Source organism: Eulemur rufifrons, chromosome 23 (assembly GCF_041146395.1).
Source record: "Eulemur rufifrons isolate Redbay chromosome 23, OSU_ERuf_1, whole genome shotgun sequence".
NCBI classification, from domain to species: domain Eukaryota; kingdom Metazoa; phylum Chordata; class Mammalia; order Primates; family Lemuridae; genus Eulemur; species Eulemur rufifrons.
In genome coordinates, this window is record NC_091005.1 from 4,757,932 (window position 1) to 4,783,327 (window position 25,396).

The window sequence follows — 25,396 nt, forward strand, 5'->3', positions numbered from 1 at the left end:
CCCCCGCCCCCCAGAAGCAGGGTTCGGAGTGATGCGGGGCAGGCTGGGGAGGTTTCCCGCCGTCAGAGAAGAGTAAAAGAGCCACCCACCTGCCGGGGCTCCGCCGCCAGCACCTGCTCGGGGGAAACCCCAGGCCCAGGGACCGCCCCCGGCCCCCGCCGGGGTCCGCGCGCAGGGAGCGCGCTGGCCCTTTAAGAGCGGCGGCGGCCGCGGCGCGCGGGGAGGAGTGCTGGGAGCGCCCGCGGCCGCGCCGAACTCGCCGGGGACGTCGGGCGCCCGCTGCCTGGCTCGCTCGCCTGCTCGCTCGGGCCGGCTCCCTGCGCCTCCTCCCGGGACTGCGTGGGGCCCCGGGCCCGGCGGGGCGCGGCGGCGAGCAGAGTCCCCGGGCAGGAGGCGCGCGCTCCGGGCAGCGCCCGGCCCCGGGCATGGACAGAGGGAGCTGGGCGCGCAGGGGGCGCCGCGGGACCGGGCGGCCGGAGCGCTGAGCCAGACAAAGGCTCAGGAGTTGCGCCTGCTCTCGGGGGCCGGGCCCCGAGCGCGGGGCGCCGAGGCTGCGGGACCCCGCGGCGGGCAGCTCCGGCCGGCCCCCTCTCCCGCCGGCGGACTCCGCGCGCCCGGACCTGCCCTGCCCGCTTCTCCTCGGGCTTGGGAATTTGCCGGGGGGATCTGAGCGGCTCCAGCGGGGACCCGGAGCCAGAGGTCCGCCGCGCGCCCGGCCGGCCAGGAGCCAGGGAGCGTCGCAAGTTTCCGAGGCGCGTGCGAGAACCGGGCGCCCGCGAGCGAGCGAACCCAGCGTGCAGCGCCTCCGGCCGGGCTGGGAGCCGAGAGCATGGGCAGCGACAGGAGCGTGCCCGGACGGCCGGGCTGGACGAGTGGTCTCCCCGGCGGCCGGGAGACAGCGGCGCGGCCGCGACTGCTGCCGCTGCTACTCGTGTTTCTGGGCTGCCTGGGCCGCGGCGTAGCGGCCGAGGACGCAGAAGTCCATGCCGAGGTAAGGACCCCGACCCTGCCCCCTTGCTGCGGGGTGGGGACCTGGGGGAGGGGAGCCAGGCCTTAGCCTGGGGCGTGGAGGTGGAGGGAGCGGAGACGCGCCCCCTGTGCAGGGGGCGGCGGGGAAGAGAGGGGACCTGGCAGGCTGCTCGTCGCCAGCTCGCCCTCTGCGGCTCGCCTCTTTTCTTGGAGGGCGTAGGGCTCGCACCCGCCCTCTACCACAGCAGCCTACCTAGGGCACTGACCCGCCCCAGCCTGTGTCCCGGGAGCCGCTTCCGCACCGCCCCCCCAGCTTCGCCTCCCCTCCCTTCTTCCCTCCTGGGCAGCTGATTCCTCGAGAGCCGGGCGGGCGCGCCGTGGCGCTCTTTGCGAGTGGGGAGGGGGCTGCTCGGGGGCGACCGCGAGCGGAGCAGGAGCTGGGCAGCGCTCCCGCCTAGTAGCCTCTGGTTCCGGTGACACCGAGCCGCGCACGGCGGGCTGGGTTGGGGGAAGGGGTGCGAACCGCTGAGGCAGCAGACGAGGGTTGCGGGGGCGCTTTGGCGACTTTCTTGCGCTCTTGCGCGGATGCCTCGCCACGCCCGGGTGGGGACCGAGGGAGAGACCCTGTCGCCCCAGCGCCCCTACACGGAGGCCCGGGTCGGTGAGGGTGGACTCTGCGCGCGTTCTCGCTGCGAGCCCTCCTGACGCCCCTGCTAGGGCCCGTCTCTGGATTGGTCCCGCGGGTGACCAGGCGCGGCCTCCCGGAGCAGAACCGAGTCCAGCTAGCACCCCTGGCTCTTTAGGGTCGCCGAGCACCGTCCTCCAGAGCGAGGACAGTGAAGGCGCCAGCTCCATTGCCCCAGGGCAAAAGTGGGTCCGTTCTTTCCCGACTTCTAAGACCCTGCTCCCTGCCCCAGATAGCAGAGGAGAGGATTGGGCTGGGAGTGGGGAGAGAGCCTCCTTGGAGCCTCCTCTGTGCCGGGCCGGGTAGGCTGGAACCTCGGTGCCCTTGGGCTGCCCGGGCTGCGGGCCTGAGCGCCGTTTCTATTTGCAGTGGGCCGGTGCTCCCTCCCAGCCCAGGGCGGCTTTCTCACCTCCCGCGGCTGCCTGGGAGATTTTTCCGATGGAAGCCTGCCCTTCCCCGCCCTACTTTAATAAAAGCATGGAGGAAGGGCAGGGAATTCCTCCTGGGCTCAAGTTACACCTGCTCTGCCCTCTCTCCCTGGCCGGGCCTGGCAGGAGGCAGGGTGGGAGCCCAGCCCATGCCCAGTCTGGCTGCCCCTCCCCCACTCGCACGGGCAGGCAGGGGCTATGGGGGCTCCGCTGGTGGGAATTGCCCCTTAGCTTGTGACGGAGGCACTGAGCACAAAGTACTGTTTGGGCACAGCAGCCACCCTGGAGTGGAGTACCAAAGAATTTCAAGTCACACAACCCACCCTTGAGTTATAATCTACTTAGGGATGGCATCTCCCCACAGGAAGCAGTTCTGGACCAAGCTGGAATTTGGTGGCCGCGCATTGGGAATTGGCATCCAAGAGGGCCAGGTGCTGAGGTGCTGGAACCTGTGGTTTAAGGGGTTTCACTCTCTTTGCTTCTGCAGTTCCATCACCTCCCACCCCCACCCCCAGCTGAGGAGCCACCCACAGCTTAGCGCCTCCAGGGAAGAGAGCCCTGGCTGTACTGAGGCCACCGACCTGGCCCTAAGCCTGTGGTGCACTGGCTAGGGACTCTGTGACAGGCCTGCAGCCCCACTCCTGGGAGAAACTTGGGTTGGGCCTAGACTGTGGCTGGAAGAGACTCTGGAAGGTTTAGGGAGCCCTGAATGTTGGAAGCCATGGTGGATAGAGGGCTAGAGATAGGTGGACTGTCCTGGGTCCTAGAGTTGGCCTTGGGGTACAGGCTGCTCCTGGAGTCCCATCAGCCAGGGGACTGTGGGACTCCTGAGCCTGGCCTGCACCCTGTGTCCAGGACCTGCCTCCCTTGGAGAAGGGCTCTGATCCTCACCCCATAATCACACAGCTCCAGGCTTCTGGTCAGGTCATGGCTGGGACCTTCTCTGAGCAGCTGAGCCAGAGCCAGCCCCTCTCCCCTCCCCAGGTGGAAACCACAGGACTTTCACCAGGTGAAGGAGTCAGGGAGGCCGGCATGTGCCAGGAGACAGCAGACACCTGCAGCCTGTCGGGCCACAGCCTCGGGAAAGCCAGTACTGAGCTACTCTGCCCTGTCCCACCTTCTCCCTTGAATGTGCCGCCTGGAGCCCCACCTGGCTGCGGTGCGGCTGTAGCTCCCTGCCTACAGCGCGGAGAGTCCAGGCCCCACTTCAGATCTCTGTCCTGATCTCTCTGGCCACAGCGCCTGGCAGACTTCAGTGCCTTTAGTTTTCACCGTAGGAGCTCTTGTCTTTACCCACCCACCCCCAGCCCCTCCCCCCCAGGCACAGTTCAGGCCCTCAGCCCACCCTGCGGTGGTGACTCAGGCTGCCAGAGTTCACAGGTGTGGTGCCACTGACACACCCACCTTCCCCAAGGAGACCCTGAGTACCTTCCATGCCTCCACCTGGCAGCTGAGCAGGAAGCGCCCAGGAGGGAGGGGGCAGCTGGAATCCTCATTTTGACCTTCGAGTCTGCCTGGTGAGCCACAGCCCAGGCTTCCTGTGCTGGCCCCCGGGGGCCCCACTGGTCCCCCCTGACTAATACTCTTTCTTGAATGTGGAGCATAAACAGTGGAGGCCCTCGGTGCTCACCCTCCAGGGAAAAGGGTTAATGTCAGGACCTTGTCATTGAGAACCTACGGAAGCTGAATCTTCTCTCCTCCTCCCTCCCTCCCTCCTCTGCCTTTTACTCCGTTCTCTTGCTACTAACAGCCACTCTTCTCCTACTGTTTCAAGACCTAGAGAGAACTGGTCTGATTGGGCTGTGCCCTTCATACCCAGCCCTTTGTCATGTGTCTGTGTCTGGGCTGCCCTTGGGAGCCTGTCTGCCGCCTCCTTGCAGGGAACGGCCCAGAATGTGCTCCTTGTCTGAGCAGCGCATTGGCTTAACCTGCCCACTGTGACCCCTGGACACAAATACCTCCTGTGCCCCACCCTGAGCAGGGTGGAGACTTGTAAAAGACATTCCTGAATGTGGAATGGAAACACACCTTGACCCCACCCCCACCCCCAGAGACCCTCCAAAAGCCCACCGCCCTCCCGTGTCTCTGATGGCAACACTGCAGGCATGGCAAAGCCCTTCCCTGCCGAGCACTGCGTCTGGCTGCCCCTCTGTGCTCCTTTTGCTCGATTCAGATGTTCCTGCCATCGATTCAGATGTTCCTGCCATCGGCACCTCTGCCCAGCTGGGAGCTCGACTTACACCTGAGGCCAGCTGTGGTGGTCCCTGTGGGCAGCACTGCTCCCCAGATCAGATCAAAGTACACATCCTCCAGATTGTCCCAGTTGGACACTCAGGAGCAGGCAGAGCCCCATGGCCAGCTTGGATCATTCTCCATTACGAAGAGGGTCCTGGGAGAAGCCCACAGATGAATGTGAGGACCTGGGAGCCTGAAGGTAGCTAACATGTCGGGTGCTTGTCCCCGTCTGGCTGCACAAGCACCCCTGAATTAGGGCTTCTATGTCAGAGGGACTGTTCTCCAGGACATTGGTTCTGGGGCTACCTGGAGCTCCCCCCTTTAGGGGAGGTGACAGATTTTGTAGCCTCAGGCAAGAACAGCAGAGGTGTCTGAGCTGGCTTGGATCAGAGGAACCAAGAGGGATGCCCCTTCCCAGATCCCGCTGCCCCTGTGGGAATGGAAGGAAATGTGTGAGAAGACCCAATTCAACCCCCAGTGTCAGGATAGATGGATGAACTTCTGGGTGCCAGCCATGAGCCAGCCCTTGGAGGGGCCCCACATCCTACCGCCATCAGGGGGTAAATCCTGGAGGCCATGGTCTAGATCAGCTCTCTGGGGCTGACCCTTAGCCCTAGTGACTGCCGCCTGTAGGGGTGACAGCCCAGCTCCATGCCCAGCATTTATAAGAATGGCACCTGGTACATAGGAAGTACTTAACAAAATAGTGACAAAAACACCATGACAGTGAGAAGCAAATGGCATTTGCCGTTAGGCAAGTCACTGAACCTGTCTGAGCTGCAGTAGCCCTGTACCATGGAAATAGCAGTGGTATCTGCTTGATGGACTTACTGGGCAGATCCATCGCATTTACGTGCAAAACGCTGAATGGCTGAACGCTGTGCACAGTGTTCGGCACGTGGGGCCCAGAGAGGCTCAGGTGTTATTTTTGTGCGCCTGCAATGTATTTAGTTCTGCCCAGCACACAGCCGAGGGGTTGTGTAAGCGTTTTCACATTTACTCCTCGCGTTAACTCTTCAAGTGTAGGTGCTGTCATTACCCCGTTGTACAGAAGAGGAAACTTAGACTGTGAGTTGAGAGGAATTACCCCAGATGCCACGCCAGGGAGTGGCAGAGCTGGGGTTGGAACCCAGATCACTCTGGCTTGGAGCCCAAGCTCCCAACCCCCGTGCTGGGTCAAAGGCTGCAGGTCGGAGCCTGGGGTGCTATCCTGGGGAAGTTCTGCCAGGCAGGGGCCTGTGGGCCTGAGCCAAGTGGGAGGAAGTTCCAGAGGTGGGGCCAGAACTGCCCTGAGCTGTGGGAGCCGAGAGCAGGCTCCGCCCTGTGGGCAGCGCCACCTAGGAGTTAGCCCCTGCAGGGGGGTTTCCAGGTGAGGCCCCAAGGCCTGGCCCCCAGCCGAGCCCAAAACTCCCGCCAGCAGAGGCCTCTTTCACCCCACCCACCGGCCAAAGGACCCGTTTGTTTTTTCCTCCAGGTTAAGGAGTGGGGGTGGGCTGGGAGGCTGCAGGGTAAAGAAGCGGCAGGACGTCTGCCTCCTCCTTGCTTCTCTGGCTGGACTCTCCCACCGCCCAGAGTCCGGGCCCCAACCTGCAGCTTCCTTTAAGACCATAGTAGGAAGCAGACTTATGCCCAAAATGAGCAAGTGTGTCCTTCTAGAACTGCTTAAATATGGACCATGCTGCCTCTAAAGGTAGTAAGAAACCCACCAAGGACTGGAGACCTACCTTGGTGTCCCTTTTCTTTACTGGCTGTGGGGCTGTCGCGCTATTTATTCTCAACCCTGTTCGGCAGGTGGGAGGTGAGAATCTTGGCCCTGTTTTACAGGAAGAGGAAACTGAGGCTTAGAAAAGTTGTCTTAACCATCTTCAGTTACACAAAGGCCTGTTATGCCTGGACAAGCAGTCAGGACCGAGAGGCACATATGTCCCTGCGAGGCTGATTTCTGCGCAGCCCGAGGAAGAGCTTTCTGATAGTCGTTGCTGCCCCGAGACAGGACGGGCTGCTCGGGCGGCGGTGAGAGCCCCATCTCTGCGGAGATGCAGGCTGGACGAGTCAGCTGTAGTGCACGGAGGCCTCAGGGAGATAGCTGGGCTTGATGGCGTTGGGGTCTTCCAGCTGGCGCGTGGGCTCTTGGCTCAGGTCCCCTGGACAGGGTGGGCCGTGGGCCTAGAGTGCACGCCGTGCCGCGCAAGGCTCTCCTGCTCGTCCCTTTCAGCACCGGCTCTGTCCCCGCACGGCTGCATGTGCAGAGCCAGACAAAGCCTTGGCCTGCTCCCAAGAGCCCTCAGTACTGGGACCGTGGGGCAGGGGAGACGGGCGTGGTGAGGACCTCACAAGGTCAGAGAGGTCTGGGGGCCGGACCCCTCATTAGCAGCCCTGACAAGACTCCTTTTGTGCCCGGCTGGGCAGCCCTACCCGGGTCTGCTCAGAGAGAACCTGGGTGACAGAGGCAAAGCGGAGCCCAGTAGAAATTGTCCTTATCATCGCCCAGGGTCTGATAAGGGCCCAGTGGGAGGGGCAGCTGGCTGACTCCACAGATCTGAGCCTGGGAGGAGCCGTGGCTGTGGCTGCAGTGGTGGCAGCAGCGGGAGCTCACCCCCCTGCCCCCACGCTGCTCACTGCACGGCATCGATCTGGTGGCTCCTTCTCAGACCAGCCCTCTCGGCAGGCCTTGAGCAGGGCCTCGCGGCCCAGCGCCCAGACCCCGCCGGAGATGCTGCGTGTGGGGAGGATTAGGGACCCTCCCCCCGGGCTGTGCTGGGCACTGCCCCTGAGAGGGGCTGTAGAGCCCAGTGTCCCCAGCCTCAGGCCAAGAAGGGAGTGATTCTTCAGAAACAGCCTGGTCCAGCAGCACTGCTCACAGGCCCCACTTCCGGTCCCCTCTGCACCCTGCTGTGTGTACACCGGACGTGCCAGATTCTCAGGTGCTAGGTTTATGGCCTCTCCTGGTGGCCCCACATCCCCTTGCCTGGGGCCAGCCACTCACTTGAAGTGTCAGTAAATACTTATGGGATGGGGTCTGGGGCTCAAGAAAGAAATGGCTGAGAGAGCCGCGGTGGCCGGGGGCTCCCACAGCAGCCTGCCACTCTTGGCTGCAGGTAGAGGAAGCTTCATGGCCCGAGAGCCTGCCTTCCCTCCCATCAGACGGTGGCCTTCATGGAGGAGGAAACCAAGCCTTGCTTTAAATCCTGCCCCTACTCTCCCACCTACCGACTTCCCTGAGCCTCAGTTTCTCCACCTGAGAAATAGCTTCGCCCCCTTGGCTCACCCCACCTATGAGACTCTAGGTGACAAGGAGAAAGTGCCTTAAGGGACAGTTTTTACAGTCACCAGTAGAAGCAGCAGAGGCTTGAACACAGCCCCTCTACCTGCTTGGGGACTGGGAGGTCGTGACCTTGGGGATCACTCCCACCTTTTGCCCTATGGCAGCAGAGCACCTCTGCAAGCTGCCCCCCAACCCCATGCTGTCTTTTCCTCCCAATATGTCCTCGCCTCTAGAGCTTGTCCCACCCAGCGTGGCAGGCGCGTAGCAGGAAACCACCTCCCGGACACCGGGGAAGGGAGAAAGCCCACAGCCCTGCCGGAGGTGCTGCTGCTGCTGGGCAGATTTATTGGCACTTGGCGTTCAGCCATCCTGAGCACGCGTTTGCCTGAGTCAGGCAGGCCCTGTCGCTTCTCCTTGTCATCTAGAGGCTCGGCTGGTCTGCGCCAAGGCCATGTTTCTGCTTACTCGACCCCACCTGCTGCCGAAGGGGCGGTGTGTCCTCAGCCTCTGGCTGTCTGCCCCAGCAGCGGCTGTGAGGCACTTGTCACCAGGAGGCTGAGGTTTGAGGCTTGACTGATCGTGAGATGGAAGCTCTTCACTTCCCTGGGACTCAAAGGGTGCTTATCCGTGTGTAGGAGGGTCCGTAGGGCCTGTGGGACCTTCCCAGCAGCCCCGGAGTGGAAGGGGCCCTCTGCCCCATCCCCCCTGCTGGTCTCTGGAGCTCTTCTCTGCAAACAGGCCACCTCCCTCCCCAGGGCCCCAGCCTGAGCCTCCCCTGCCCTCCCCTCCTGTCACTCTGCAGACACTGCTAATCAGCCCCTCGGTGGCCCGTGATTGCGCTCCCGGAGATATTTTTACCGTATGCAAATAGGTGATGTAGAGGTGCCCTCATCTGTCAGCAGCCAGCCCTCCCCACTCCCTGCCTCCAGCCGGGCCCTTGCGCTGTTAGAGCTGGCTGGGGCTCGTGCCTCGCCTTCTGGAGCTCTCCCAGCATCTTCAGGGAAACTGTCCTGTAGGGGTGGTAGACCTGCCGCTACCCACCGCAGGAGCCTCGGGAAAGGCTCCCCGTGCTGGGGAAGAGAAGGGGGGTGCCCACGACATCACCAGTGTCTGATGGAGCTGGGGGAGGCAGCCCTGGGCCAGAGAGGCAAGGAGAGCGGGCGGAAGGGCCGTGGGTTCTCCTGCTTCCCGGGCTGTCCAGTCTGTCATTGACGCATCTGGTGAGCGCCTTCCCCTGCCCAGCACAGTGCCAAACATGGCATGCACTTCCCATCTAATCCAGCGCCTGCGAGATGAGGCGGGCCCTCATACAAGCTCCCATTCACTGATGACGGACTGAGGCCCGAGACGGCCTGGGGTTGCACCTCAGGAATGGCCAGGCCAGGATCTGCCCCAGCTCCACGTTTCCCGGCTCCGTGTCTCCGCCTCATTGCTCTGTGGCTGTTTCCCAGGGTCCTGAGAGGCCTCGGGGCTGTGGCCGTGCATCCGGCCTGCGACTCGGCAGCTCCTCAGCACGGCGCGGCAGCTGCTCCGTCTGTCGGCAGCCTGGGTGCCGGCAGGCCGGGCAGCCCAGCCAGACCGGGCGCCTGGCCATGGCACCGAGGGAGCAAGTGCCTGAGGAGTTGCACGTGACCGTGGCAGGCAGATTCGTGGGTGTGGCCCCCGCTGGTCGACAGCGTGGCTGCAGCAGCCACCTCATCCAGCTACTGTCCTATCTCATGGGCCCTTGGTGCAGCCGTCACCTTCCAGGGTGGCTCAGAAGGCCACTGTTCCCACTCTAGAGGCCCCCAGAGGCCTGGGGTAAGCAAAGACACTTGGCTTGTGGCCAAGGCCCAGAGCAGTCCGGCCTCTGCTCACCGCCTCCCGCGGTGATCACATGCTCACTCAGCCTCAAGGGCATGAGGTGGGCAGGGCGGAGCCCCCTTTCTTACCGTAACTCAGCCTCCCTCTGGACTGTCAACATGGAGCTGTGACTTCCTTGCTCTGTGGGTGCGCTGGGTCTCCCAGGGAGGTTGCACGTGCCTGGAGGTCAGATCACCCCAGCCCCCAGCCCCCGACCCCCAGCTGGCACAGAGAGGGTGCTCAGGGAAGTTTGGCTGGGCGAGTGGGTGGATGGATGGGTGATAAGACTTGCTGAGCGAGCTCTCAAAAGGTCCGGGTGTGCCCACTGTACACCAGATGCTTCTCCCTCAAACCTCAGCCCAGCAGCCCCGTTGCTCCCTGTTTTGCAGATGAGGAAACTGGAGCCCGGAGAGGATAGAGAGTTTGCAGCAGAGCAGGGACGGGGCTTCGGGCCTCTGTCCCACCCTCTTGGGCCTGGGCGGGCTGCCTGGATCTGTGTGCTCTCCTTCCAGGAGGTTTAGGGTCTTTGGGGGAGCAGTGCCAGGGGTTCCTACGTGGTTAGGCCTCGGGAGATTCTGAACCCTTTGGTGTCTCTGGCAGTCCACTTAGAGGAGAGGGGCCCACCCTGGAGAGGCCAGGGCAGTAATCAGGACAGCTACTATGGACACAACTTCCATTCTAATGGGGGAAGACAAACAGCAAACACCAAATATATAGTGTGTCACAGGGTGGTAAGTGCAGGGGCCGGTGCAGGGTATAGCTGGTGGCACCTTTTTTACATAATGCCCAAGAACACCTCAAATAAGGTAATGTTGAAGCAGACGCCTGAGGAAAATGAGGATGTGAGCCATGCCAGTGTCTAGCTGGGGAGCACGCCAGGCAGCAGGAACGGCAAGTGCAAAGGCCCTGAGGCAGGAGCGTGCGGCAGGCGTGGGAGGTAGGAGTGAGGTCAGAGGGCTAAGGGGGGGTCAGGTCGTGAGGGCCTTGCAGCTCCCGTACAAATGGCTTTTCCCGCTGCAATGGGAAGTCTTTGGAAGGTTCTAAGCAGAGAACTGACCAGACGTGACTTGGCCTTTTGTTCTGGCTCTCGTGTGAGAATGGACAATAAGGGAGGTGGGTTCCCAGGCTCACACGGTCGCCGTGGCAGGAGGCGATGACGGCTCAGATGGGGCGATGGTGGCAGAGGCGGTGAGCGGTGTCAGTGCAGGCTGTGCTTGTTTGAAGGTGGTGGTGCCAGGACCTGCTGACAGGTTGTGGCTTCTTTACAGAACTGGCTGCGGCTCTACGGCTACCTGCCCCAGCCCAGCCGCCACATGTCCACCATGCGCTCCGCCCAGATCTTGGCCTCAGCCCTCGCGGAGATGCAGCGCTTCTATGGGATCCCCGTCACGGGCGTGCTCGATGAAGAGACCAAGGCGTGAGTGTCCCTGTCCAGCCCCTCCCAGACCCCACAGGCACCTGCCCTCCTTCTGGCCTAGTCTCAGGAGGGTGTGGCATGTAGAATTTCCAGACAAGAGTGGCCTAGATAAGAGGTGGCAAATGGTTTGGTCATCCGTGCCAATTCTGATCTATTGCGGTGGCTGCCTGAAGCCCTGTATAGAGAAATCTCCTAAGGCGAGATCTGGGCTCAGCAGCGAGGAGCACAGTGATCGATTAGTGATGTCTGCCACAGGCATGGGAATGGGAGACATAGTACTGAATCCCTGGATGGGATGTCCTAGCTGGGCCTTGCTCTGAATCTAATCAAGATGACATAACCTAAAGCTGGGTCCTTGAGGAGAACGCACAGAGCATAACACAGCAAGGACAGGAGGCCTGAGGAGCAACACTCCTGGTCTTGGGTGGCACTGGTGAGAAGGGGCTCACCTTACTGAGCCACTGCTGGGCACTCAGGCTTCCAGTGCAGGGTCATTTTGCCTGTGTTACTGGAAGGGGCAGCTGGGCGGCTGGAGGCGGGAGGGGCCTGGCAGGAGTTGGACCACCTGGAGGAGGCAGAGCCAAAGCAGGCAGGCGTGTTGCGGGAGGCTCCGCGCTCACCCCTCTGCCCCGTGGTCCAGGTGGATGAAGCGGCCCCGCTGTGGGGTGCCAGACCAGTTCGGGGTGCGCGTGAAAGCCAATCTGCGGCGGCGGCGGAAGCGCTACGCCCTCACCGGGAGGAAGTGGAGCAACCACCATCTGACCTTCAGGTAGGGCCAGCTGCCCGGGCAGGTGCCCTGCCTCTCTCGGCGGGCTGAGCCTCAGGCTTCCTTTCCCAGCAGCCCACCCCAGGGTGCCCGGCCTGGACAGTGCATCCTGCTCCCACGCCGATGGGACCAGCCGGCACTCCAGGTAGTCTCCCTCCAGAGGTCGGGACCCTTGGGGCCACTTCTGCTCTGTCCTTCCACACCTCCCACCCGCCAGCAGTGTTCCTGCACCAGCACAAACTGCAGGGGAGGCCAGGGAGGCCGGGGTACAGGAATCTATCCTGTGAGCAAACAGCAAGTCGCCTGCGGAAACCCTGGTTCAGGGACCCTCATCCTTTCTGCCGAGACCTTCAGCTAGAAAACCCCCTGAGCTGAGTGTGCCTTGAGCCATGGTCCCCTAGGGCCCCCCGTCCTGTTCCAGTCCAGCCACCGCCCCCACCCAGAGCTCCATCTCCCAAGGAAGAGCAGCTCGAGGCCTTAGATCTCAGGCCTCCAGGGTGAATTCATGGTCCAACCAGCACACAGAAGCTTAATCTGATTTATGTGAGTAATAGCAGGCCTCACCACACGGCCCTGGCAGGCTCTGTTGTGCTCTTCCTGAGTCATTTAATCCTCCCTGGAACCCGTGAGGAAGTTACTCCCTCACCTCCTTCCCACCGAACAGATGAAGAAACTGAAAATCAGAGAGACAGAGTCACTTGCCCAAGATCACACAGACGACACTAGAGCTAGGCCTTGAACTCAGGTCTGCCTGACCCTGGAGCTCCACGGCCTGTGCATGGCCTGTGTTTCCCGAGCCTCAATGTTTACATCCCATTCCCTGGGTCCTTCCCCCAGCCACATAGCGCCTGCACTTTTGTTCACTTAATATCTTTCTTCTGTGGTTTTTTTTTTGTTGTTATTTTTAGAGGCAGGGTCTTGCTCTGTTGCCCAGGCTGGAGTGCAGTAGTGAGATTCATAGCTCACTACAGCCTCCAACTCCTGGGCTCAAGCGATCCTCCCACCTCGGCCTCCCAAGGTGCTGGGATTACAGGCGTGAGCCACCGCGCCCGGCCTGTTTAATGTCTGTCTTACTTAAAATCAGTTCATTTGCCACAATGCAACCTTATTCAGTAATATCTTAATGAACTCTTGGATTTGACAATTCAGATTATAATTCATGTCAAAGTAAACTGCTGGTTGACACTGACAGGCATGTCACCTCACACGCTCCTCGGGAACGTGCTAGCCGTGGACGGCAGCCCCCGTCCCTGCACCCACCCGCCCGTCTTCCTGCCCGCCCGCAGCATCCAGAACTACACAGAGAAGCTGGGCTGGTACCACTCGATGGAGGCGGTGCGCAGGGCCTTCCGCGTGTGGGAGCAGGCCACGCCCCTGGTCTTCCAGGAGGTGCCCTACGAGGACATCCGGCTGCGGCGGCAGAAGGAGGCCGACATCATGGTACTCTTTGCCTCTGGCTTCCACGGCGACAGCTCGCCATTTGACGGCACGGGTGGCTTTCTGGCTCACGCCTATTTCCCTGGCCCCGGCTTGGGCGGGGACACCCATTTTGACGCAGATGAACCCTGGACCTTCTCCAGCACTGACCTGCATGGTGAGGACGGCTGGCCAGGGTCGGGACAGGGCAGGCAGAGCAGAGCTGGGCACAGTTCCTGAGAGGGTTCGCCAGCCGTGGGGTTGGGAGGGGCAAGTTCCCCTGTGTAGGTCTCCAGATCACCACACTTGATCTGTCTCTTGTCCCATCATCTCCAAGGGGAGATAGGAAGGGATTGTTGTACCCATTTCTCAGATGGGGAAGCTGGAGGCCAGAAGTCTAAGCAGCTCAGCCTCTTCCAGGAGTGAAGAAGTGCAGGCTGTCTGGAGGGTCTAGGGTGGCCGGGAGCTGGGACAGGCCAGAGCTGACTGTGCTGCCCATCCCTCAAGGGAACAGCCTCTTCCTGGTGGCGGTGCACGAGCTGGGCCATGCACTGGGGCTGGAGCACTCCAGTAACCCCAGTGCCATCATGGCGCCATTCTACCAGTGGATGGACACCGACAACTTCCAGCTGCCTGAGGACGACCTCCGGGGCATCCAGCAGCTCTACGGTGAGTGGGCTGCGGCCAGGGGGCCCTGTGTACCTGCTCCCAAGTCCCAGCCTAGTGGGCATAGAGATTACTGCCATCCCCATTTTGTAGATGAGGAAACTGAGGCCCAGTGAGGATTAGTGACTTGCTCACATCACTTGGGGAGTAAATGGTGGAGCTGGAAATCAGACTCAGGGCTGGCGGGTTCCAGGGCCCAGCCCTAACCGGAGCTCTGGGCTGGGGCCATTGAGGGGACACAGGTGGCTCCAGGGCCCATCGTGACTCCTTTCCTCCTCGGCCTTGGCAGTGTCCTCCCCAGACCAAGAGTGCCCGGGGAGCCCAGGAGCCCTCCCCTCTCACCGTCACTCCCAGCCAGAGCCTGTCACGGCTCTCCCCTGAGCATTGCCGGTGTGTCACTTCCCAGTGGCTTTGAGCAGGTGCCACCCCACCTAGGCCCCTTCTGAGAAAGCCTCCAGTGGTGAGGTCTCTGGGGCCCGTCCAGTGGGTCAGGGCCTGTGCCCCCTGCCCACACCGCACCCTTCCTCAGGGCTGGCAGCACCTGCCTTGCCGGGCGCCCGGCAGACGCCCCTCACTGCTTCCCCGGCGACTCGGGAGTGAGATGGGCAGTCCGCAGAGGGGTCAAGATGTCCGAGGCCAGAGCTGTGCTCTTGCCCCTGCGGCGTCCGCTGCCTCCCAGAGCCTCCACTGGGGCAGCCTGGCAGCCTCAAGGGACCCAGGCCTGGTGTGGGGGAGGGGTCTGCCGTGGACGGATAGGACCTTTCACGGGGGTGGGCCTGTGCTGGGGCCCTGGGGGTCCAGGGTTCTGCAGGGAAGAACCCGCCCTCCTGGCTGTCTGGGGATGCCCTCTCACTTCTCGCTCCCCACCTCTCTCTGCAGGCACCCCAGATGGTCAGCCGCAGCCCACCCGGCCTCTCCCCACCGTGACACCCCGGCGGCCAGGCCGGCCAGACCACCGGCCCCCCCGGCCGCCCCAGCCACCACCCCCAGGCGGGAAGCCAGAGCGGCCCCCAAAGCCGGGCCCCCCAGCCCAGCCCCGAGCCACAGAGCGGCCCGACCAGTACGGCCCCAACATCTGCGATGGCAACTTTGACACAGTGGCCATGCTTCGCGGGGAGATGTTCGTGTTCAAGGTCTGGCACGGGGACAGCCTCCCCCAGAGCCTTGCCCTGCCTGGCTGCTAGGGCGCCCCTGCCCGTCCCTCCCTGAGCGGGCCCTGAGGAGCCACCAGACCCTAGACCAGGAAGAAACCAGGCCCAGCAAACTCCAGTGCCAGCTCCCCAGCCCGGGGCTCTCTCCCGGGTGCGGCCATGGCTTTCCAAGCTGCTCCCCCACCCAGCATATCTCAGTGACCTGCCCCCACACACTCCCGGACCTGGGAGGGGGCGGATTGAGGACACGGCCTCTCCCGACCTGGCAGCGAGCGTGCACGACCCACTTACGCCCATACCCTCCCCAGGGCCGCTGGTTCTGGCGAGTCCGGCACAACCGCGTCCTGGACAACTATCCCATGCCCATCGGGCACTTCTGGCGTGGTCTGCCCGGGGACATCAGTGCTGCCTATGAGCGCCAGGATGGTCGTTTTGTCTTTTTCAAAGGTGAGCTGGGGTGGGAATGGGGGCAGGGAGGAAGACAGAGGCGGCCGGCGGGGCAGTCCTGGGACCCTGGAGGCCAGAGGCCGTCCTGAGTCGGGGCGAGGGCCTGTCCACGCTCTGCAGCACAGGGGCTCAGCCTTGTCTCCCTCTGTCCCGGTCTCAGAAGATCAAGTCCCCCAGCCCACTCTGGGGCAGGATCTCTGGTCTGTCTGCAAAGACGAAGGCCTCGAGGACAGACACCCTCCCCACCCCGCAACCCCCGTGGTTTGGCTGTGTCCCCTACTGGCCGGAGCCTCAGCGAGGCAGGAGCTGCCTGAGGACAGGGCCGGGCCCACACTGAAAGCAGGGAGCCCTGGGCCACGTGCTGGGAGGGCTGTGGGGCGCTCCCGATTCACAGCCCCCCGACCCAGAGGCCAGGCAGGCCCCCTCTGTACTAGAGCTGGGGGGGGGTGTTCACGTGGGAATGCAGGCCTGTGCACGGTGTGCGGGGTATGTGCGGGTGTGAGCAGGTGACTTGTGCTCATGGGAACAAGTGTGTGATGTGCAGGTGAGTTGCACTGTTGTGAGCACGTGGGTGTCGACACTTGCCACGTGTACAGGGCTGCATGATTTTGTGTGTTGGGGGAAGGCGGTGGATGTGAATGGAGTTGTGGGCCCAGCAGGGCATGCTCTGTCCCCTTCCCGCACACAGCCCTCGGCCCAGCCCATCCTCACACGGCCTCCCGCCCCTCCTGCAGGTGACCGCTACTGGCTCTTCCGAGAAGCGAACCTGGAGCCCGGCTACCCCCAGCCGCTGACCAGCTACGGCCTGGACATCCCCTACGACCGCATCGACACAGCCATCTGGTGGGAGCCCACGGGTCACACCTTTTTCTTCCAAGAGGACAGGTGAGCAATATGCCCCCTCCCCTGCAGGGAGAAGGCCCCACCCAGGCCCCCTCACCCTCAGGTCTACCTGGAAGGAGACCCCGGCAGGGTCTCCAGGTCCACAGCCTGGGGCTTTTGGTCACAGGTACTGGCGCTACAACGAGGAGACGCAGCGTGGAGACCCTGGCTATCCCAAGCCCATCAGTGTCTGGCAGGGGGTCCCCACCTCCCCCAGAGGGGCCTTCCTGAGCAACGATGCAGGTACCAGGCCAGCCCCTCCCTGTTTGCCCCGCACTCACCGTACCCCTGCTACACACACAGGGAGGCAGGGCTTGCCTGAGGTCACCCAGGGATCTGGCACAAGGGGGACACAGCAGTGTCATGCCCAGGGCTGGGAGCCTCCTGAGCATGTCCTCCTTGTCCTCCCTGTGTGGTCACCATCCCCTTTTATGGACGGGTGGACTAAGAAACCAGAGAGCTTGAGAAAAGTGCCCAAGATCCCGTGGCTAGGAAGCTGTGGGCTCGAGCCGCCAGCCCAGCCTGCTTGTGTGCAGAGCCAGAGCCTGGAACTGCCTGCTGCCCCCAGACGGCCCTCGGGGAGCCTCGAGCCAGAGCAGGGTGGGCTTGGCTCAGAGTGCTGGGGCGGCTAGTGTCCTCCCAGAATGTCAGTTACGCGCCTAGAAGGGAAGCCTGGTCTACCTGTCCTTACAAGCAACAGGGACCTGTGGCCCTTATTTCTCCAGCAGAGTGTCTGGTGCATTTAAGAAACACCATCGGCCCTGGTTCTGAGTTCATGGTTCTCAGACTCGGGGCAGACCTTGCTCGCTCTGCTAGTGCTCAGTGTGGTCAGACAGCTTCTATGTGTGAGCTTGTCACTCCGCTGTGATCTTACTGTGTCCAGCAGAGCACAGACTCGACACTTGGTTCCAACCTGGCCCGTCCAGCATTGACAGGGCACAGGCAAGGTGCCCAAGGCCAGAGAGCCAGTCCGAGGCAGCAGCAGGCTCCGCTCCAGGGCCGCTGCAGGGTGGCCTTGTGACTTTGAGCAAGACCCTGGCCTCTGGTGGGGGGTGCAGCCAATCCCAGGATGGGGCAGCAGGGTTCCCCGACCCAGCACGCTGCAGGACCCTTCCGTGCCCCGCCCCAGGCAGTGTCAGCCCGGTCAGGAAGCCCCGGGTTCTAGTCATGCCTTTGACCCAAACCCCTCTGACCTTCAGTCTGGCTGCTGTAAGTTGGGCAGGGGCAGATTTGAAAATGCTCGGGGAGGCAAGTAAGAAGGGGGCATTTTAAAGCCAGGGCCGTTTCAGTGCATCCTGGTCTCCTCTGGGGGCCTCTGCCGGTGGGGGGGCCCGGCCTGAAGCCACTCCGGCCCGCTTGCCCCCGCAGCCTACACCTACTTCTACAAGGGCACCAAATACTGGAAGTTCGACAACGAGCGCCTGCGGATGGAGCCCGGCTACCCCAAGTCCATCCTGCGGGACTTCATGGGCTGCCAGGAGCACGTGGAGCCAGGCTCCCGCTGGCCCGACGTGGCCCGTCCACCCTTCAACCCCGACGGGGGTGCAGAGCCCGGGGCGGACGGCGACAGCGCCGAGGGCGATGCAGGCGGCGGCGAGGGGGACTTCGGGGCGGGGGCGGACGGGGACAAGGACGGGGGCAGCCGCGTGGTGGTGCAGATGGAGGAGGTGGTGCGGACGGTGAACGTGGTGATGGTGCTGGTGCCGCTGCTGCTGCTGCTCTGCGTGCTGGGCCTGACCTACGCCCTGGTGCACATGCAGCGCAAGGGCGCGCCCCGCGTGCTGCTCTACTGCAAGCGCTCCCTGCAGGAGTGGGTCTGACGCCCAGCCCTCCTGTCCTCACGGTGCTCGGGGGCCTGTGGTTCTGAGAGGGCTCCAGGGCCTCCTTCCGCCCCTGGGTGGGGACCCCTCCGAGCCCTCAAACATCCGGTGGTCCTGCCCTCCCTATTTATGCCCAGGTATTTTTTTTTTTTTTTTTTTTGGCACCTTAAGTGAGCATTTGTTTCTGCTTTCCTGACCAGGACAGGGTGTTTAGAGTTTTCTAAATGCAGTTCTGCTCCAGACAGGGAATTAGGCCCTCGTCCACCCCTGGCTTGGCCACAGCCAGAGGAGCGCAGGGGCAGAGGCCTGCAGTGGAGCACGGCCCGCCTCAGCCTGAGCCCCAGGGCCACCACCAGGACTCTGTTTGCCAGCTGGGAGACTGGTCAGCCCCGCTGGGTCCCGTCCCTCCGGAGTCTGGCCTTAGGAAGAGCTTTTCGCCCAGGGGAAGCCCCAAGGTGACGGGGAGGGGCCCAGGAGGTGGGCCACTGGCCCCTGAGTCGAGTTGAGGGTTGGTTCCTCCCTGGTCCACTCTGACAGCTCCAGCAACCCCGAGGACCCCGCCCCGGCCCAGGCAGCCCCAGCTCCCATGTGCCCCTTGGGCCCACGTCTCCTTCCCTCTCTGGAGAAGGCCCTGGGCCTGCCTTACCAAGGACCAAAGGGAGTCTGCCAGGGCCCCTCCCCCAAGGGTAGTACTGGCCTCACCCCAGCAGAGACCAGGTGTGGGGTCTTCCCTCCAGCTCCCTGTCCCCCAAGGGACTTAGAGGACAGACACTGATGGGGACAGGCCAGCAGCTCCCCCGACCCCTCATGCAGACTGTGGAACCCCCAAAGGAGCCCACCAGTGGCCAGAGAGGCTCCCCTCCTGCTAGGCTCAGCCCGGAGGCCGGGGACGCTTCCCTCCCCGTTTTCCCTCCCAGACCAAGCAGGAGGCCGAGGCTGGTGGGAAATGGTACTGTATGGCCGGCTCTCTCTGCCCCCCACAGCCTGGGCAAGAGGGGTACTACCCAGACCCCTGCGGGGGCAGCAGGGGGTTCTGCCGGCCTCTCTCCAAGTGGTGGCTTCTCATGGGCCGGCACCGACGTGGGCCAGCAGCTCCCCCCACCTCTGCAGACCCGGAGAGCCAGCCGAGGGGTGGGCGTGGGGGTCCAGCGTCCACCCACATACCTGTATGTCTGTAAATAATCTACACTGATTAAAGTGTACAGCCGGCGAGTGTGGCCTCGTCTGTAAGAGGCCCTGGGCTGGAGCTACAGCTGGAAGGCCTGCAGGTGGCAGGGACTCAAGTCCACACTAGGATTGGGGAACTTGCCCTCAACACCGCGGAGACCATTGGTTCCCAGTACTGCGGGGGCTCCTTCCCAGTGGCCTTTGGGAACAAGGCCTCGGGAGGGCAGAGCTTAGGGCAGCCCTCAGTAGGCCAGGAGCGGGGGCGGAAGGGGACCTGGGCTTACCCTGTCAGGGTGGGGCGGCGAAGGAGGGTGGAACGTGTTTGCCGTTCGTTTGTGCTGGGAAGGGACAGCCCAGCTTCCCACACACCCTCCACCTCCAGGAAGAACCAGGCCGGGCCGCCCAGCCCTCCCAGCAGCTCACACTGGGTCCTGGGCAGCCTGAAGACCCACCCTGGACAGGAACACAGCTGGGCACAAAGATGGAAAACGGTGCCACTTTGGTTCCAAAGTTCCTCTCGCCACACACCGCTCAGAGGGTGAGGGGGAACCCAAGACCTGCACCGGGTGCAGATGAGACCCCAGGAGAGCAGGGACTGAAGTGTCACTGTCCCTTGGGTCTGGGTGTGGCGGGTGAGCTTGAGGTCTGCCTCCGTCCCCACATCCCTGCTCTCAGCCACGCCTATTCGGTACCACCCTGGGCCCCCAGGAATGCAACGACCAGCCACGCACGGCACGGGTCCCGGCCCGCATGGAGCAGGCCAGGTCTCCGCAAGTCCACAGGCAGGGTCCCTGCGGGCTTGCTCCCACCCCTTCCTCTCTTTGTGTTGAAACTGGCCGAGGAGAGGAGGAAGTACTGACCCTCGGAAGCCCCGAAGGCCTCTCAGGCTCATCTAGGAAACAGCCCGTGGGCCGCCCCCACCGCAGAAGGAGGGTCTGGGGCGGGCGCCATCTTGCCGGCTTTCCTGTGGCAGGAGCCGGGGGCCCCACCCGCTCTGCCCACGCCTGAGCCCTGGGTCACCCAGAAGCCCAGAGGTCACCGGGCAGGTGGAGGGCAGTGTGGGGGCCCAGGGACAAGGGAGGGGAGGATGAAAGGCCTCTCATCAAGCCCTTCCTCAGAGCCAAGGCCGGAGGAGAGACTTGGCAGAGGCCGCGGCTCCTCAGGAAACTGCCCGAGGGGCCGTCAGCCCCACGCTCTCCGCTAACGGCCCGGAGAGGCCAGTGGCTGAGGCACAACCTGTCGCTAGAGCCCCGTGTATCCTCACTGGGGGATGGGGGATGGGGGGCGGGCGGAGCAGCAAGGCCCGGCCTCCCCAGGAGTAAACGGGAGCTGCATCTTCAAATAGGGTTTTTTTTTTAACGTGACTGTAACCTAAACTCGTGGCCCCCATTCCCTCAGCGTCTTTTCTTTCCTTTATATTTTCCTAATTCACAAGTAAGGAAATTAAGACATTAAAGATAAACAAAAAGGAGAAAAATACCCGTCACTGTACTCGCCCCCAGCCAGTGTTGACGAGTCAGCGTGCTTCCTCCCTTTTCTCTGCATTTACACGGCCTGGAGTTTCAGAGTCTAAAACAGCCGGGCCCGACGGTGTGGTACTTCGGCCTCAGTACAGCAGAAGAGGAGGATGGGTGGCTGCCAGGTGCTGGCGACCGGGCACGTGCTACATGTGTGCGTGTGACCCAGTTGACTAGCATGTTCCCCATCTGTGTTACTCATGAGAAAAGGCTCAGAGAGGTGCAGTGACTTGGCTAAGGTCACACAGCTAGGAAATGGCCATGCCAGGATTAGGCCCCAGGTGGACCGACTTATACAGCAGCCCAGCCCCACCCCAGCCTTGTGCTGCTAGAGCGTCAGGACAGGGACAAGGGAGCCCCTGCCCACCAGCCTCCCCTCCCCACACATTCTATGCATTGGAGACCCCAGGGCCACCAACAGAGCCTTCTTTCAGACCAGGGCGGGGGGCCAAGCGTGCTGCTTCCTCCCCCTCCGACTTGGCAGAAAAGCCTTTTTGTTGTGGCTCACACAGGGGCCATTCTCCTCCGGCTCATGGGAAGGAATGGTGGCTTCCTGTTCATCCACAGCCGCCCAGGCAAGATGGGACCCTCCGTGTAGGTCCCAGAAGAGGACCCCCTCCATGTCCTCCAGTCCTGGCTCTGGGGCCTTGGGCTGCCAGGCTTTGTCTGTGCCGCTCCCCGCCCCCCCCCCCAATTCTGTAAACCACACAGGGGAGTACGGAACAGCCACCCCTGGGCATCCTGGGCCTCCAGGCACTTTCAGGGCACAGCGATTCCACCCCAGCCCACTGCTCAAGTGGCCTCTCGATCCACAAAGCATGGGCAGAGGCCCCTGCCAAACAGCTTGCCCTGTCTCAAACGTCCCCTGCACTTGCTCACCTCTGTGTCTTTGCTTATGCTGTTCCCTGCCCTTGGAAAACCCTTCCCTGCATATCATGTTATCCAAACGGCACTGGCCCTTCCCAGATTCCTCCCCTGGCTCCCCCAGCACTGTGACTTGGTCACTCAGCTCTCAGCCCAGTCTGCCTGTCATTACAGGCACCCAGACACTAACCATGGCTCCATCACCCACGGGCTGTGCATGCGTCTTTGGACACGTCACTCCACCTCTCTGAGCCCAGACCACCCGTCTGCAGAATGGGCCCGTGGCCACGCTATTCCATACAGTCCTGAGGCTTGATCGAACTGATGCTTAGAAACACTCCCAGCTTGCGGGAAGCTCTCAAGAGTTAGTTGCAAATATCCCTATTTTAAGTGCAGGTAACTGGTGGGCACCGGGGCGGTGTCCAGTTTCCTCTTTGTAGGATGGGGTCAAAAGTCGACCAGCCCGAGGACAGGTGCCCAGGAGGAGGGACATTCCTGTCCCACCCGCTCCCCTGCCAGCTGCTGAGGCCTGCCCTGCCCCAGCCCCTCCCGCACTCGCAGCACCTGCCCCTCTTCCCAGACCCTGGGCGCCAGGCCCCAGGCTCAGCTTTCCTCTCCAAGTGCCCCGACACCTCCCACCCCTACGCGTTTCACCCATCTCGGTCTTCCCCGGAAATAGCCTCCACACCCCCTGCCCTTATAGCCAAGCTAATAGGCTCCTCCCCACAAGATCGCAGCACGAGTTCTTAATGGAACACACCGGATTTCACTAAGAAATTGTTCTGAGTCAGTGGAAAGTGAGGGACAACTGCACCCTAATAATTTCATCAGAAAAATACGGAGCACAATCCTAAAACCCACAGACTCCTACAGATCACCCTCCCGTTACAGATGGGGATACTGAGGCCTGGAGAAGGGGGTGATTTGGCCATGGCCACTCGGTGCATCTTCTTACCCTCAGGCAGGACTCTCCCCTCCCCTCCCCCCGCCTTACCCTCCACCTCCCTCCCTCCCTATCAGAAGATTGGTTCAGCTTTCTTGATAAAGGACTGTTCCGTGCTTCATGGAGCAGTTTTCAAGCCAGCTAGCGAGGAGGAGCTCGGCCGGCAGCCCCTTCCCTCTGCCAGTAGCCCCCCTATTGTCCTGTGAGGACAACCCCTCCGTCCCTCCCCCCAGTCCATGGACTGTGGCAGAGCTGGCTCCGCCCCCTTGGTGGCTGGATGGGCTTGTGGCCCAGGACCAGCTAATCAGCGCCCCAGTGCATGGTTCAGGGTGGGGTAGGAAACCCAAGTCTGGCCAATCAGGGCCTCCCTGTGACCTTTTCTGGAGTGCCTGGGCGGGCGAAACCCTCTGTCTGCAGGGATTGCTGAGCTGCTGGGCTGTGAGCCTAGAGCTGTTTAATGGGTCGTCTTGCCACAACAAGGAGAGAGCCTGCCTCAGAGAGAAGCCAGCACAGAGGAAAACGGAGCCTTGAAGAGACAAAGAGATTCTGGAAGGCATTGTTTGAGCACCCAGATCCAGCCATGCCTGAAGCTCGGGGGCCCTAGGCTTTTCAGTTACATGTACTGATAAACTCCCTTTATATCTTAAGCCAGTGTGAGTTGTTGGGTTTTGGTTTTGTTTTGTTTTTAAATGTTTGTCTTAACTGATGTCCATGGTACCCTGACTTCCAAACTTGTGCCTAGCTCAGTGCATTTTTCTTGGCCATCTAGGACTCCTCAGGGCCTCGCAAAACCCCAGGACTACAAGGCATCCATCTCTTCAACCCTCAAATGTTTACTGAGAAACAGGGCTCACTCTGGGGTCCCTGGCACTACCCGCCAACCTTGACGATGCTGCCTAAGACAGCAGAGGACACCTGGGTCTTCGCAAGAGCCCCTGGGAACCAAGTAGCCAAATGGTGGCAGTTGGTGGGTGGGGAATCAGGGAGCACTGAGTTAATTGTTACATGGGCTTTTTCAGATTACACAAAATAACCCATGGTCAGCCACTGTAGACAATGAGGAAGCCACAGGAAAGCCAGAAAAGACTGAAAAATGCTAGCAATCTCTACTCCCCCCTACCAAACATCCTTAACATTTTAATGTAAATCCTCCAGGCTTTTCCATATGAGTACATATGAATATATTTTATATTTTAAAAGTGAGTTTGTCCTAGACATATTTCCTCACCTGCCTTTTTCATTTCCTATAGCATGAAAAAAATTTGGATGAGAAATTGTGGGATGTAGAGGACATTCAGTTTTTACTTTGTTGTTTGAATTTTTATGAGCATGCATTCTATGCCCATAATGATAAAATGAGTAAACAGTACAATAAGTCCTCACTTCACCTTATCAACAGGTTTTCGGAACCCGCAACTTTAAATGAAACAACATACTATTAATATATAATGAAACCAATTTTACCATAGGCTAATTGATATAAATGAGAGTTAAGTTCCATTTCCAAGAACCTATTGATGATCTTAAGTGAGAACTTACTGTATATTCTAACCCTTTTTGGTGTCCACAGATCTTTTTCTACAACATCCTTTTGGTGGATGCTTCCATGGACACCTGGAGTTTCTTCAACCCAAGGCAGAATGATTATAGATAATATTCGGAAATGCCCATAATTATCACAAATGGTCCTCCAGAGCTCACACTGCACCAGACTCTATATGCCTTATCTCCCACAAGGGAGTTCTTCTGTTTGCACTTTACAGCAGAGGAACCACGGCTCGGAGAGGTGAAGGAGCTTGCTTAAGGCCACACAGCTAATCAGTGCTGCAGCTTGCACTCAAGCCCACAGCTGCTTCCGATCCCAAAGCTCCTGCTCTTAGCCTTTCATTTATTCAGTGAACGGCTCCTGGTGTCAGGGGTCAGACCAGGGGTCTAGGAGTGAGTGACACAGAGACTCTCCCTCATGGCGTCACATTCTAGGGAGGTGAACATGCCAGGCAGAGGGACTAGCAAGCACAAAGATCTTGAGGCTGGGCCGGGCTTGGCACGCTTGAGGGACAGAAAGGGGACAAGCAGGCAGTGACGGGGGGTGGAGTGGGGGGAAAGGGAATAGGGCCAGGCCACGTGGTAAGGAATTGGAGTTGTATTTTAAGGGGTAGGGAGGGAGGTGACATGATCCGATTTATTTCTCTGGCTATTGTATGTTTCACTGAATCCTTCAGAGCGTCCTAGAAGTGGAATTGCCAGCAGTGTCGATTCCAGTTCACAGTGTCCTGACGCTTACTTTACGTACCAACAAATTGCCCTCCGGAAAGAAAGTGGCACCTGTTCCCAGCCCTCCCCACTACCACCGCCAGGTGTGAGGGCGTCTGTGTCAACACGATTGGTGACAGTCATAATAATGCTTTGTTGCTTTTACCTGTGGTTCTTTGATTGCCACTGAGTTTGAACTTTTTTCATATGTTAGTCGTTAAACCTTTTAGGTTTGGGGGTTTTTTAAGGGGAGGGGATAACGGCCCACTCATCCTAATTGCCCATTTTTTGGGGGGGATGTTTCTTCTTATTGATTTGTAGGAAGTCTTTATAGTGTGAGGAAGTTGACCCTTTGTTAATCAATGAACTTTAGAGCTAGAAAGTTCTCAGTCTAAGCCCCTGGTGAATAGATGGGTAAACCAAGGCACAGACAAGCATGGGTACTGACCCTGGTCAGTTTTCTCAGTTCTCTGGAGCCATGCTGCTTCCAGGAGGAAGCCTCAGGCAGCTACAGAGATCCCCTCCCTTCCTCTACGCCCCTCTTAGTGTCCACAGGGTTCTTTCCCTGCCCCCACCCCAATTCCCTACCAGCGCCTCTGATTCAGTTCCTAAGGGAGGGAAAGGTGTTCTGCAGACAACTGGCTCTGCGTGCAGACACCCCCA

General features: G+C 61.0%; 1 protein-coding gene across 1 annotated transcript; it reads left to right on the top strand.

Annotated features, from left to right (window-relative positions):
- Positions 1–130: 130 nt before the first annotated feature.
- On the top strand, positions 131–19,195 carry MMP15 (matrix metallopeptidase 15). Its single transcript, XM_069456592.1, has 10 exons — positions 131–991; positions 10,693–10,841; positions 11,482–11,610; positions 12,894–13,201; positions 13,531–13,692; positions 14,569–14,822; positions 15,149–15,287; positions 16,022–16,172; positions 16,297–16,412; positions 17,538–19,195. Exons 1-10 carry the CDS (start codon positions 830–832, stop codon positions 17,987–17,989), a joined length of 2,022 nt encoding a protein of 673 aa, XP_069312693.1. The 5' UTR covers positions 131–829; the 3' UTR covers positions 17,990–19,195.
- The last annotated feature ends 6,201 nt before the right edge of the window (positions 19,196–25,396 follow it).